At 39.9% G+C, this 14,620-nt stretch overlaps 2 protein-coding genes across 3 annotated transcripts in view; one reads left to right on the forward strand and one right to left on the reverse strand.

The window, feature by feature from the left end:
• On the forward strand, positions 1-7,039 carry LOC139420369 (tartrate-resistant acid phosphatase type 5-like). The gene is made up of 7 exons (XM_071170395.1): positions 1-57; positions 422-486; positions 680-870; positions 1,812-1,939; positions 5,090-5,281; positions 5,970-6,117; positions 6,261-7,039. Exons 1-7 carry the CDS (start codon positions 50-52, stop codon positions 6,498-6,500), a joined length of 972 nt encoding a protein of 323 aa, XP_071026496.1. The 5' UTR covers positions 1-49; the 3' UTR covers positions 6,501-7,039.
• Positions 6,982-14,620, reverse strand: part of LOC139420370 (coagulation factor IIIa) — a 73,179-nt gene continuing 65,540 nt past the window's right edge. The window contains exons 5-6 of one of the 2 annotated variants that reach the window (XM_071170398.1): positions 10,801-10,975; positions 6,982-8,363 (exon numbers count right to left, since the gene is read on the reverse strand). In XM_071170398.1, coding sequence (XP_071026499.1) covers positions 8,218-8,363; positions 10,801-10,975 — 321 coding nt within the window. In that variant the 3' untranslated portion in view covers positions 6,982-8,217. The remainder of the gene's footprint in view (positions 8,364-10,800; positions 10,976-14,620) is intronic. The other variant, XM_071170396.1, reaches the window with a different exon arrangement.

A 14,620-nucleotide genomic window follows, 5' to 3' on the forward strand; every position in this document is an offset into this window, starting at 1 on the left:
ATTAAATCAAGAGACAGACTAAGGGAAGTTTAATAGTTGGACTGTAAATATGTCCAGGTGATACATTTAGGTGAAATTGTGTATATATTTATTTTTACTAAATGTCTTGTTTTCATCTAATTGTAATATTCATATATGTAGCTAATTTATTACATTCCGAATATACTATTATATGCTAATTTGATCACTTAAATTGATTGTCTAGCGGCTAGCCTGTCCATTGTTCTGTCTTGTCTTCTGACATGGCTCAATAAAGGAAGTTATCTGAAACCACAATACTGCTTCCTCTATAGGAACAGTTCTAAAGAGAACAAATGGAAATCTTCTTCCTGTAACAGCGTGTGACACACTGACCAACTGCTCAACTGTTCGTTTTCTTTGTTAGTAAGTCTATTCCTCTCCACTCTGGCATAATGGATAGGTTGTATCTGCTGCTACTGGTGTGCTTACATTCATTCTGTCCTCACTGCCAACCACTGGACCAAGGTACAGTTTTCTATCTATCACTGTTATCTGTAAGTGTGGCTGTTTTCTATTATCAATTTGAAATTAGACTGTAAAGTAATTGTACCAAAGACTCATCTGTTTTTGGTTCAAGCACATGAGATAGTATGAAATAAAAAGTAGCAGAAGAATGATGTGTGATTGGTCTGCTGTGTTGGTTATACCTGTCCTTTAGCATCGCTGCGGTTCATTGGGCTGGGGGACTGGGGAGGACTCCCGCTCTTCCCTTACTACACCCCTCATGAGGAGGCCATCGCTGAGGAGATGTCCTGGGCAGCCCAGACCCTGGGACTGGACTTTGTCCTCAGTCTGGGAGACCACTTCTACTATGGCGGAGTGAAGGACGTGGATGACCCACGCTTCAAGGTCAGTTCACAGGAAAACCAAGTTCATAGTTCACACTTCAATACACTCAAAACACAGTGGTAATATCATATTGTAAAACGTATGACACTTTGCTAACTACAAAGGGCAGGCTAAATATATTATGATCCATTCTGTGTTGAGATAGGTGTTGTGTACATTGGTGTTGTGTACAGTATCAAATCAAAGTTTATTGGTCTCGTACACAGATTTGCAGGTGTTATGTCAGGTGCAGGGAAATGCTTGTGTTCCGTCAGTTCAGTAGAATGTCTCGCAAATACAATACAAATACAGAATAATATAAAAATCTAAACAAGAAATAAAGAAATAACGATCAAGGTAGATATATTAGTGAGAATATAAATATGTGGTGAGTACAGACAATATAATTAGGAAGATAAAATGGTATGTACAGTAGTGGGTATATTACGATGATTCCGTGTACAGTGGTTCCGTGTTTCTAGCCACCCAGCTTTGTAACAGAGGGAATGTAGTTTGTTGAGTACACAGAGTGACGTAACACAGATTGACAGATGGAGCTGTATTAAGATGAGAGTGGAGAAGGCACTTTCGCTCAACGAACTCTTCTAGAGCCATCCCACTGGGCACAGACGCCAATTGGAAACAACGTTGATTCAACCAGTGTGTGCCGAGATGGATGTGATCATCTTCTTGTGAAAAAGAAATGAAGTGAAGCAAATGCCTGCCCTCTTGTGGTAGCATATTGTAGATGAACTAGTTCTACAGAGCATTGAGATATTAGTAGTTTTGCAGCACACAGGATGATTTGTAACATAATCATGTTAAAATGGATAACAGAAAATAGGATCAAAAAACATGAGCATTTCCACCATTCTTTGTTCTTTACTTTTTTAATTGACTTGTTTGTGAATTTGCATCAGTCATTTTCCTGGTTGATAATAATAGAATTGTTCTTCCTGCAGCACACCTTCGAGCGTGTCTTCTCTCAACCATCACTCGTTGACGTCCCATGGTACCTTGTGGCGGGAAACCACGACCATCTAAAAAATGTGTCTGCTCAGATTGCTTACTCCAACAGATCGGGGAGATGGTGAGCATCTCTAGCGGTGCACTAGATAAACTGTGTGTTTTGATTGTTTTCACCACATCCTGAACACAATATTTAGTCCCACTTTAAAAGTACAACTTATAAAGGCTTTATATAGCATACATAAAGGATTCACAAATCCTCTAAGAGAATTTCATGGTATATAAAAGGGTGAAATAAACAATCCCACTAAAGGATGAATTGCCTAATTGGCACTGTGAATATTTATGACATAAGCTTACAGAGGATTTGTGAAGCCTTTATGCAGTGCTAACATAATTATTACTATATGCTATATACTGTACACTGAGTGTACAAAACATTAGGAACACCTTCCTAATATTGAGTTGCACGCCCTTTTGCCCTTAGAAGAGCCTCAATTTGTCGGTGCATGGACTCTACAGGGGGTCAAAAGCATTCCACAGAGATTCTTCCCACAGTTGTGTCAAGTTGACTGGATGTCCTTTGGGTGGTGGACCTATTTTGATACACACGGGAAAATGTTGAGCATGAAAAACCCAGCAGCGTTGCAGTTCTTGAACTTGACACATTCAAACCAGTGCGCCTGGCACCTATCACCTTGCCCCATTCAAAGGCACTTTGGGAGGGGGTTCTAGACTGATGTGTGGAATTGTTTTAAGATGGTCATACTATGGATCCTTTAGCTATTTGATTGGACAAACGTTTGGACACACCTACTCATTCAAGGGTTTTTCTTTATTTGTACTATTTTCGACATAGTAGAATAATAGTGAAGACATCAAAACTATGAAATAACACATGTGGAATCATGTAGTAACAAACAAATCGACATATATTTTAGAGTTTAGATTCTTCAAATTAGCCACCCTTTGCCTTGATAACAGATTTGCACACTCTTGGCATTATCTCAACCAGCTTCACCTGGAATGATTTTCCAACAGTCTTGAAGGAGGACCAACATATGCTGAGCATTTGTTGGCTGCTTTTCCTTCACTCTGTGGTTCTACTCATCCCAAACCATTTCAATTGAATTAAGGTTGGGTGATTGTGTAGGCCAGGTCATCTGATGCAGCACTCCATCACTCTCCTTGGTCAAATAGTCCTTACACAGTCTAGAGGTGTGTTTTGGGTCATTGTCCTGTTGAAAAACAAATGATAGTCCCACTAAGTGCAAACCAGATGGGATGGGGTATTGCTGCAGAATGCTGGTTAAGTGTGCCTTGAATTTTAAATAAATCACAGACAGTGTCACCAGCAAAGCACATCCACACCATCACTCCTCCATGCTTCACAGTGGGAACCACACATGCGGAGATCATCTGTTCACCTACTCTGCGTCTCACAAAGACATGGCGGTTGGTACCCAAAATTATCAATTTGGACTCATCAGACCAAAGGACAGATTTCCACCGGTCTAATGTCTATTGCTCATGTTTCTTGGCCAAAGCAAGTCTCTTCTTCTCATTGGTGTCCTTTAGTAGTGGTTTCTTTGCAGCAATTTGACCATGAATGCCTGATTCACACAGTCTCCCCTGAACAGTTGATGTTGAGATGTGTCTGTTACTTGAACTCTGTGAAGCATTTATTTGGGCTGCAATCTGAGGTGTAGTTAACTCTAATGAACTGATCCTCTGCAGCAGAGGTAACTCTGGGTCTTTCTTGCCTGTGGCGGTCCTCATGAGAGCCAGTTTCATCATAGCTTGATGGTTTTGGCAAATGTACTTGAAGAAACTCTCAAAGTTCTTGAAATGTTCCTCATTGAGTGACCTTCATGTCTTAAAGTAATGATGGACTGTCGTTTCTCTTTGCTTATTTGAGCTGTTCTTGCCATAATATGGACCAAATAGGGCTATCTTCTGTATACCACCCCTAACGTGTCACAAAACACCTGTATCAAGAAGGAAAGAAATTCCACAAACAAGGCACACCTGTTAATTGAAATGCATTCCCGGTGACTACCTCATGAAACTGGTTGAGAGAATGCCAAGAGTGTGCAAAGCTGTCATCAAGGCAAAGGGTGGCTACTTTGAAGATTCTAAAATAAACATATATTTTGATTTGTTTAACACTCTACAATGTTGAAAATAATAAAGAAATAAAGAAAAACCCTGGAATGAGTAGGTGTATCCAAACTTTTGACTCTTACTGTGTATACATTTTTTCGAGATAAAATATTGAATTTGGCCTTTACTACAATTATTATTGTTATGATATATTTTTTACACATATTTAACCCCTTTTATGGGGTAGGCACAAAACTACCTCCATTCGCCATACACCAGAATTCTCTCTACCAGTTACTTTCAGACAAGTCCCATGACACTAGTGAAGGTGTTAGAGAAAAACAGTGAACACCATCATATTGGTGACAATGTCTCGTTTCCACAGGGGGGTCAAATTAGTTTGTAGCCCAAACGGTTTGGTCGCTTCAAAACAGAAGTTGGCACATCAGCGGTATCGACTTCAGATGAGTCCCATGACACTTGTGGGGGTCATAGAGCCAAACGGAGAACACCATCGTGCTCGTGAGGGAGAGTCTCGCCTTTCCATAGAGTGGTCATAATAGTTTGTAGGCTGTTCGGGCGCTACAGACAACTTCGTGAGAAATTGGGATGTCTCATGGTAGGACAAACACAGCTCTAGCTCTGCCACTTTTCCCTGCTGATGTAGAAGTGCGATTGAGACGCATCCAATGCAAAAAAAAAAAAAAGATATCTGATGTGTTTGGATGGGGATTTAATTGACTCTAGGGGGTTTAAATATTTTGTCTTGCCCATTCACCCTCTGAATGGCACACACATAATCCATGTCTCAATTGTCACCATGCTTGAAAATCATTATTTAACCGGTCTCCTCCGCTTCATCCTCACCGATTGAAGTGACATGAGTAAGGGATCATAGCTTTCACCTGGATTCACCTGGTCAGTCTGTCGCTGAAAGAGCGGGTGTTCTTAATGTTTTGTATACTTAGTGTATTTAGCCTTATTAGTTGTAATTAGTTTAAAGTGGGACCCAATATTCATATTCAACTTATCAGATGCTTTTATCCAAATTGTGCATACACTTTTAGTATGTGATCCCTGTGGGAATTGCCCACTAACCTTTTTGTTGCTTACCAACTGAGCTACCCAGAACCATAACGGCTGTGTTCTTCTCTCCTTGTTACCTCAGGAGGTTCCCTGAGTTGTACTATGAGCTCCAGTTCAAGGTTCCCCAGAGTAACGTGTCGGTGACCGTCCTGATGGTTGACACCGTAGTGCTTTGTGGGAACACCTATGAGGGGACCCAGCCCAAAGGAGAAGAGGACCCGGAGGCTGCTGCCAAGCAGTTCGACTGGATCAACTCAAGACTGGCAAACAGCAAGTAAGGTCCATATGGTCCAGTTTCCTGGACCTAGATTAAGCGTAGTGTGTACTTAAGAGCCTGTGTTTGACCTGTTGTGTTTTAGTGCCAGTTTCTCAAATCTAGATTAAGCCTAGTCCTGGACTGAAAAGCAAAATGGAGATTTTACCCTGCTTTTCAGTCCAGGACTAGGCTTAATCTAGATTTGAGAAACTGGCCCTAAAACACAACTGGTCAAACACAGCCTCTTAAGTACACTGTTCAATTACATCTGTCAAACCACTGAGGTGGAACAACTTAATACTTAAATAGAACATGGATGGATTCAATGTTTTTCACGGTTCAGAGGAAAGAAAAGTCTCAGATCTGACAAGTTGTTGTTTGAGTCTCGGGAAAAGAATGTGAAGATTTCAGAGCATGTTTGTAGAGATCCCTGACTGACTAGCCTCCTCCACTCTCAAAACTCCACTCCTCCACACTCATCACTCTTTTAATCAAGAGACCTTCACTTCACACCGCTACACATACATTCCTCAAGCTGTTACCGTATGAGGACTAGATTCTCCTGTAACAGAAAAGGTTCAGTAAGCCAGACTTACATTATGAGTAACCTTGCCTGAGACAAAGAATTGTTTTAGCTCCCCGAAGTGAATGTCTAGGCTTTAGCTCAGCTGGCTAACACAGTCTTGTGTCTATCTTTTTCTCCCAGGTCAGAGTTCATTGTGGTAGCTGGTCACTATCCTGTGTGGTCCATTGGTGATCACGGCCCCACTAAGTGTCTTGTGGATAGACTACGGCCACTGCTGAAGAAGTATGATGTCACAGTCTACCTGAGTGGTCATGACCACAGTATACAGGTGGGTTATCATGCATGTTAGGACCATATATATACATACAATAACATGGGTTCAATGTTACAGTTTGAATAGACAAATGTTACCATTTCAAAGTCACTTATTTGAACAACTGATGTTGACCTGATTTTCCATATTTCTACCAGTTTATCAGAGAGGATGATGGGAGTTCTTATGTGGTCAGCGGGAGTGGGGCCTTTACAGAAATGTCCATTCATAACATCAACAGCTTCCCGACTTCATGGCAACGGTTCTCCAACGCTGTCAACCATACATCCGGTGGGTTCGCTTACTTTGAAGTCACAGAGAACAATATGACTGTCAGCTACATCCAGACTGATGGGAAATGTGTTTACCAAACAGGACTGGCAAAACGCAAAGTCTGACACAGGCAATGGCATCACGAGATAGTCAACAATCAACTACTGCAGGCCTAATATGCTGACTGTTTCTAAGAGCAAACTGTATCTTTAAGCAGTTTACAAAACTGAAAACATCTCCTCATTCTAGTTCAATTAATCTTCTAACTCTGTTTTCTTTTGGTTAATAATTGTCTTGGACTGTAACAAAAAAAAAAATGAATATGATTTTCTCTGAATTGCAATTCTAATGTAATTTTAATGTTTTGAATGTGTTCTATTTTTCTTGAAAATCCCCGCCCCCCAAAAATTGTGTGAAATAATTGTGAGTTGAATGACCTGTAGATGGTGCTGGTTAGATCTTTTTGCAGGAACTGTCACAAGACTGATGTCTGCTGTGATAAAGATTACGTAACTTGAGCATTCTCACCAGACCGTAGTCACATTAACATAACATACCCCACTATTCCACGATGTCTCATATCAAAGATAAACACATTACCACAAATTAATGGTAAGACTTTATTATGAAAATGCCAATAAAATCAAACAAGAGTACCATATTAGTACCAGACTCCACAGTTATAAAAGTGTTTAATTTTGCTTTGATTATTTTACATCATGTTTTATCATCTAACTGTTTGGTATACACTGAGTGTACAAAATATAAAGAACACCTTCCTAATATTGAGTTGCAACACTTTTGCCCTCAGAACAGCCTCAATTCTTCGGGGTATGGACTCTACATGGTGTTGAGAGCGTTCCACAGGGATGCCGGCCCATGTTGACTCCACTACTTCCCACAGTTATTTCAAGTTGGCTGGATGTCCTTTGAGTGGTGGACCATTCTTGATACACACGGGAAACTGTTGAGCGTGAGAAACCCAGCAGCATTGCAGTTATTGACGCACTCAAACCGGTGCACAGGGCACCTACTAACATACCCTGCTCAAAGGCACTTAGAGTAAATCTTCTTTCTTGCCCAGTCACCCTCTGAATAGCACACATACACAATCCATGTCTCAATTGTCTCAAGGTTTAAAAACTATTATTTCACCTGTCTCCTCCCCTTCATCTACACTGATTGAAGTGGATTTAACGGGATACATGTATAAAGGATCAGCTTTCACCTGGTAAGTCTATATTATGGAAAGAGAAGCTGTTCCTAATGGTTTGTACACTCAGTGTAAATATATATTAAATATATATAAGGCAAAATAATTTAGTTTCAACATATAGGCTACTGTATCTACTGATCCCCCTAAATGTTTAAAATAACCTAAAATACAAAGATTACTTTCAGAATGGCTACATATAATAAATTAAGCATCTTAATAAAAAATGATATATATAATCCTACTAATCTTAATTTCCCATATGATTTAGTATTCAGCAGTCTCCCAAAATCAAGTTATATTTGACCAAAGATTATATCAAGTTAAAAACCTAATAAAACACAATAAAATAAGAGTTGGTAGTGTTTCTAAAAGATAATATTCACAGCAGTAGTAAAAGTCACAAAATCAAAAAGGTGGATATTTGCAGCATTGTATGGAAACAAAATATACACTACAGCACATGTACCATATTCACTGTGCAGTTTCACAGAAACAAAATGGTGAACTCCAGTGTTTGACAGTGGAATGTTGAACTGGGGCAGCCCCTGCAGACTCCCTTTCAAAGAGTAAATCCAGTTAAGTTGTACCTTGTATTCCCAAGCATCTGTCAATGATGCACTCCCTTTTCACACACTTCTTAGTGGCACTCCCTCTTTTCCACTTCTGTTGGCATTCCTTCTGCGTTTGCAGCACACCACTGTGACTCCGATGGCCACTACTATGATCATAATGATAAGTAGGATGAACGTAGCAATCACACCGATCCCATACTCTGGAGAGGAAATAGGGTTTCGAACAATTATTTGGCTAGACAGTGATTCACATACACACACAAACACGCACAGGGACTTTTCCAGTGTTGCATTTCACATTACTAAACAGTAATTAATTTGCTTATTTTATCCTTCGCATTCCCATACCGATTGGCCCACTAGGAGATATGATCAGCACCTATAACCCTCTTCTCATCATTCCTCACAGCGAGTAAGATGCACATGAATGACTCTACATTTGTAGTAATAGGACTTGGCATTAGCTAAGTGGCTAAGGATTCGATATCCTCAGTACCACAGATGCAAATCTAAACTCCCTTAAAAATATAATGGCCAACATGAATTATCGAGTTACAGAATATATTAAAACAGGGCCAAATTTCCTTTATGAACACAACTTGTCAAAAAGATCAAGGCTGACACATGGGCCATGAATGTATTTTAATTATATATATATATATATGTAACCTTTATGTAACTAGGCAAGTATTTACAATGACGGCCTACACCGGCCAAACCCAGACGATGCTGGGCCAATTGTTCGCCGCCCTATGGGACCAATCACATCCGGTTGTGATACAGCCTGGAATCGAACCAGGGCATCTGTAGTGACGCCGCAAGCACTGAAATGCAGTGCCTTTGACCGCTGTGCCACTCGGGAGAATAAAAAACACCAACCCTTTACAGTACACCTCAGTAGTACTACTTAGCACGATAATATATACGTACAGTGGCTTGCGAAAGTATTCACCCCCCATAGCATTTTTCCTATTTTGTTGCCTTACAACCTGGAATTAAAATAGATTTTGGGGGGATTTGTATCATTTGATTTACACAACATGCCTACCATTTTGAAGATGCTAAATATTTTTATTGTGAACAAACAAGAATTAAGACAAAAAAAACAGAAAACTTGAGCATGCGTAACTATTCACCCCCTCAAAGTCAATACTGTGTAGAGCCACCTTTCACAGCAATTACAGCTGCAAGTCTCTTGGGGTATGTCTCTATAAGCTTGGCACATCTAGCCACTGGGGTTTTTGCTCATTCTTCAAGGTAATACTGCTCCTTTAAGTTGGGTGGGTTCCGCTGGTGTACAGCAATCTTTAAGTCATACCACAGATTCTCAATTGGATTGAGGTCTGGGCTTTGACCAGTTCATTCCAAGACGTTTCAATGTTTCCCCTTAAACCACTCGAGTGTTGCTGTAGCAGTATGCTTAGGGTCATTGTCCTTCTGGAAGGTGAACCTCCATCCCAGTCTCAAATCTCTGGAAGACTGAAACAGGTTTCCCTCAAGATTTTCCCTATATTTAGCGCCATCCATCATTCCTTCAATTCTGACCAGTCCCAGTCCCTGCCAATGAAAAACATCCCCACAGCATGATGCTGCCACCACCATGCTTCACTGTAGGGATGGTGTTCTCGTTTTCCTTGATGGCCAAAAAAATCAATTTTAGTCTCATCTGACCAGAGTATCTTCTTCCATATGTTTGGGGAGTCTCCCACATGCCTTTTGGTGAACACCAAACATGTTTGCCGCTGCTCCTTCAGGGTTATATTTGGTCACTTTGTTGCCTCTGATAAATGCCCTCCTTCCCTGATCTGTGAGTTTTGGTGGGCAGCCCTCTCTTGGCAGGTTTGTTGTGGTGCCATATTCTTTCCATGTTTTAATAATGGATTCAATGGTGCCCCGTGGGATGTTCAAAGTTTCTGACATTTTTTTTTATAACCCAACCCTGATCTGGACTTCTCCACAACTTTGTCCCTGACCAATTTGGAGAGCTCCTTGGTCTTCATAGTGCTGCTTGCTTGGTGGTGCCCCTTGCTTAGTAGTGCCCCTTTCTTAGCGGTGTTGCAGACTCTGGGGCCTTCCAGAACAGGTGTATATATACTGAGATCATGTGACAGATCATGTGACACTTAAATAAAGTCCATCTGTGTGCAATCTAACTAATTATGTGACTTCTGAAGGTAATTGGTTGCACCAGATCTTATTTAGGGGCTTCATAGCAAAGGGGGCGAATACATTTTCCATTTTTTGTTGTTGTTTTGAAACAAGTTATTTTTTTCATTTCACTTCATCAATTTGGATTATTTTGTGTATGTCTATTACATGAAATCTATTTCAATTACAGGTTGTAATACAACAAAATAGGAAAAACGCCAAGGGGGATAAATACTGTTGCAAGGCACTGTATAATAATCCCCAGTTTACAATTGGCTCATTCATCCCCCTCTTCTCCCCTGTAACTATTCCCCAGGTCGTTGCTGTAAATGAGAACGTGTTCTCAGTCAACTTACCTGGTAAAATAACGGATAAAAAAAAAAATACCACTTAGCAGATGCTTTAATCCAAAGCCACTAACAGTACAGTGTTTGTATGTGATCCCTGTGGGACTTGAACCCACAACCTTGGCATTGTTAGTATCCTTACCTTCAAAGACGGACTTATCATCGCCCGGTGAGCACTGTCTTTGACTGAGCTCTCCCAGCTGTTTGTCTGTGCTGCGGGAGGGGATGTAGGCCTGGACGTTGAAGCAGTAACTCACTCCAGGATCTACATCCCTCCTGTCTAACTCTATCTCACTGCTTGCAGAGATCTTTGTTTTCTAGAGGGAGAATTACATAAAGAAGGGCTTATATTATGTCATAACACATTCATAAAAACATTTGGTTGAGACGTTGATCAATTACATTCAAACCTATATTCACCCACTCAAAAAGACAGCCAAAGGTTTGTTTAATTTCTAATGTTTTATCACTATGCTTTCAACCATCTAAAAGCACGATCAAATTCCAATAGAAAAACAATGTCTGATTTTTGGTTTAGTTGTCACCCAGAAGTCTATCACAACGCTTTCAAACATTTAAAAGCACAGCAAAGTTCAAACGGGAATACAATATCAAATATTTTGTTTATTTATACAACAGATGAATGTGTTATCACTTTGCTTGGTCAGAACCAAATGACCTGGATTGCAGTTGAGATTACATTAAAAGTACATGGTGCAATTAATCAATGCCATTTGATTCTGCGCAGATTATTACAGTAACTGTGAAGATCTTCACAGACCTGCGATGACCTATGCATGCTATCTTGAGCATGCTTTATATGATTACATAAGAAGACATGTATAGCTACGGTATCTCCTAAATGTGACCATGGATGTGTTACTCATTTTAAGGTTGAATGTTACATTAGTTTGTAAGAGAACCCTTAACTTTGGGCTATTTACTGTATTACAAAAGTCGTATTTATCAAATCAAATGTATTTATATAGCCCTTCTTACATCAGCTGATATATCAAAGTGCTGTACAGAAACCCAGACTAAAACCCCAAACAGCAAGCAATGCAAGTGTAGAAGCACGGTGGCTTGGAAAAACTCCCTAGAAAGGCCAAAACCTAGGAAGAAACCTAGAGAGGAACCAGGCTTTGAGGGGTGCCGGGTGGATATTACAACAGAACATGGCCAATATGTTCAAATGGGCCAAGATGTTCAAATTTATCCTGCTTATACCACAGTTGCTAAAGAAAATAATACCAAAGCACACATTTACCGGTAGTAGAAAAAAAACTAAGTTTACATTTCATTTTTATAAGAGATACTTTCTCATCTTTTGGTTGCTAGAGACGCGACCCTGTCAAGCATTCGATTAGTTTTATATTTATGGACGCGATCCAGTTGTTCGTTCTATGTGTTCCGTTGCCTTGCACGCTGGCAAAGTAGTCCCTTGCTTTCTAGCTAGCCAACTAGCTACAGCTAACACAGTCACGATCTCTGTAGCCAGACTACAGCAAAGTAGGACACTCGACACGGTTCATTATGAGGAGATAGCATTGCACAACAAACACTAAGCTAGAAGCTAGCTAAATAGTTTGTTGCTATCAAACCTGCCAATATGACCAAATTCAAAAATACCAGTTTCTGAAAACAGCTGGTCTGTGGGAGGATTTGACAGCGTAACGCCACTTGCGTCATGACTGCAACAGTAGGGACTAGAGGTCGACCGATTAATTGGAATGGCCGATTAATTAGGACCGATTTTAAGTTTTCATAACAATCGGAAATCGGTATTTTTGGGCGCCGATTTTGCAGATGACATTTTTTAATTTTTTAAATACCTTTATTTAACCTGGCAAGTCAGTTAAGAACACATTCTTATTTTCAATGACGGCCTAGGAACGGTGGGTTAACTGCCTTGTTCAGGGGCAGAACGACAGATTTTCACCTTGTCAGCTCGGGGGAACTAATCTTGCAACCTTACAGTTAACTAGTCCAACGCTCTAACCACCTGCCTCTCATTGCACCCCACGAGGAGCCTGCCTGTTACGCGAATGCATTAGAAGCCAAGGTAAGTTGCTAGCTAGCATTAAACTTATCTTATAAAAAACAATAAATCAATCATAATCACTAGTTATCAACACATGGTTGATGATATTACTAGTTTATCTAGCGTGTCCTGCGTTGCATATAATCGATGCAACGCTGGGGGATGATTTAACAAAAGCGCATTTGTGAAAAAAGCACAATTGTTGGATGACTGTACCTAACCATAAACACCAATGCCTTTCTTAAAATCAATACACAGAAGTATATATTTGTAAACCTGCATATTTAGCTAAAATAAATCCAGGTTAGCAGGCAATATTAACCAGGTGAAATTGTGTGATTTCTCTTGCATTCATTGCATGCAGAGTCAGGGTATATGCAACAATTTGGGCAGCCTGACTCATTGCGAACTAATTAGCCAGAATTGTACATAATTATGACATAACATTGAAGGTTGTGCAATGTAACAAGAATATTTGGACTTAGGGATGCCACCTGTTAGATCAAATACAGAACGGTTCCGTATTTCACTGAAATAAAAAACGTTTTGTTTTCGAAATGATAGTTTCCGGATTCGACCATTTTAATGACCAAAGGCTCACATTTCTGTGTGTTATTATGTTATAATTAAGTCTATGATTTGATAGAGCAGTCTGACTGAGCGATGGTAGGCAGCAGCAGGCTCATAAGCATTCATTCAAACAGCACTTTCGTGCGTTTTGCCAGCAGCTCTTCGCAAGCACAGCGCTGTTTATGACTTCAAGCCTATCAGCCTAATGGCTGGTGTAACCGATGTGAAATGGCTAGCTAGTTAGTGGGGTGCGCGCTAATAGCATTTCAAACGTCACTCGCTCTGAGACTTGGAGTAGATATTCCCCTTGCTCTGCAAGGGCCGGGGCTTTTGTGGAGCGATGGGTAACGCTGCTTCGAGTGTGGCTGTTATCGATGTGTTCCTGGTTCGAGCCCAGGTAGGGGCAAGAAGAGGGAAGGAAGCTATACTGTTACACTGGCAATACTATAGTGCCTATAAGAACATCCAATAGTCAAAGGTGTATGAAATACAAATGGTATAGAGAGAAATAATCGTTTAAATACTATATTAACTACAACCTAAAACCTCTAACCTTGGAATATTGAAGTCTCATGTTAAAAGGAACCACCAACTTTCATATGTTCTCATGTTCTGAGCAAGGAACTGAAACGTTAGCTTTTTTACATGGCACATATTGCACTTTTACTTCTCCAACACTTTGTTTTTGCATTATTTAAACCAAATTGAACATGTTTCATTATTTATTTGAGGCTAAATTTATTTTTATTTATGTATTATATTAAGTTAAAATAAGTGTTCATTCAGTATTGTTGTAATTGTCATAATTACAAATAAAATCATTTTAAAAATCGGCCGATTAATCGGTATCGGCCTTTTGGTCCTCCAATAATCAGTATCGGTATCAGCGTTGAAAAATCATAATCGGTCGACCTCTAGTAGGGACCAGAGAAATTCATGTTCATCACTCACCACATTAGGTCATCAGACGTTCTAAAAAAACATATCTCTACAAAAACAAATAAATGCTAGCTAGCTACGTTTTTCCTCGTTGGACCTGCGTTTTCAAGGTATCCAATTTCGGTTTGTGTGGTTGTTGGTTTAGCTTTTCTGTAAAGTTGTAGCAAGTACGGTCTGCATGTGTAGGTGTATATTGCGTCATGATTACAAGGTGTCCCAATATCTTTTCCAATTTTCCCGATATCCTTTCCAACTGTCCTGGTATCTGGTTTTAACGTCCATTCTAGAATGCCCTTCTAGCCAATCAGAAACAACTATTCAACAATGCTGTGGTATAACACAAAATATCATTACATTTGAAATCAACCACAGCTTGAAACTCTAGGCCAATTGTATTGTCTATTTTAGTTGA

This window comes from Oncorhynchus clarkii, chromosome 11 (genome assembly GCF_045791955.1).
Source record: "Oncorhynchus clarkii lewisi isolate Uvic-CL-2024 chromosome 11, UVic_Ocla_1.0, whole genome shotgun sequence".
NCBI classification, from domain to species: Eukaryota; Metazoa; Chordata; class Actinopteri; order Salmoniformes; family Salmonidae; genus Oncorhynchus; species Oncorhynchus clarkii.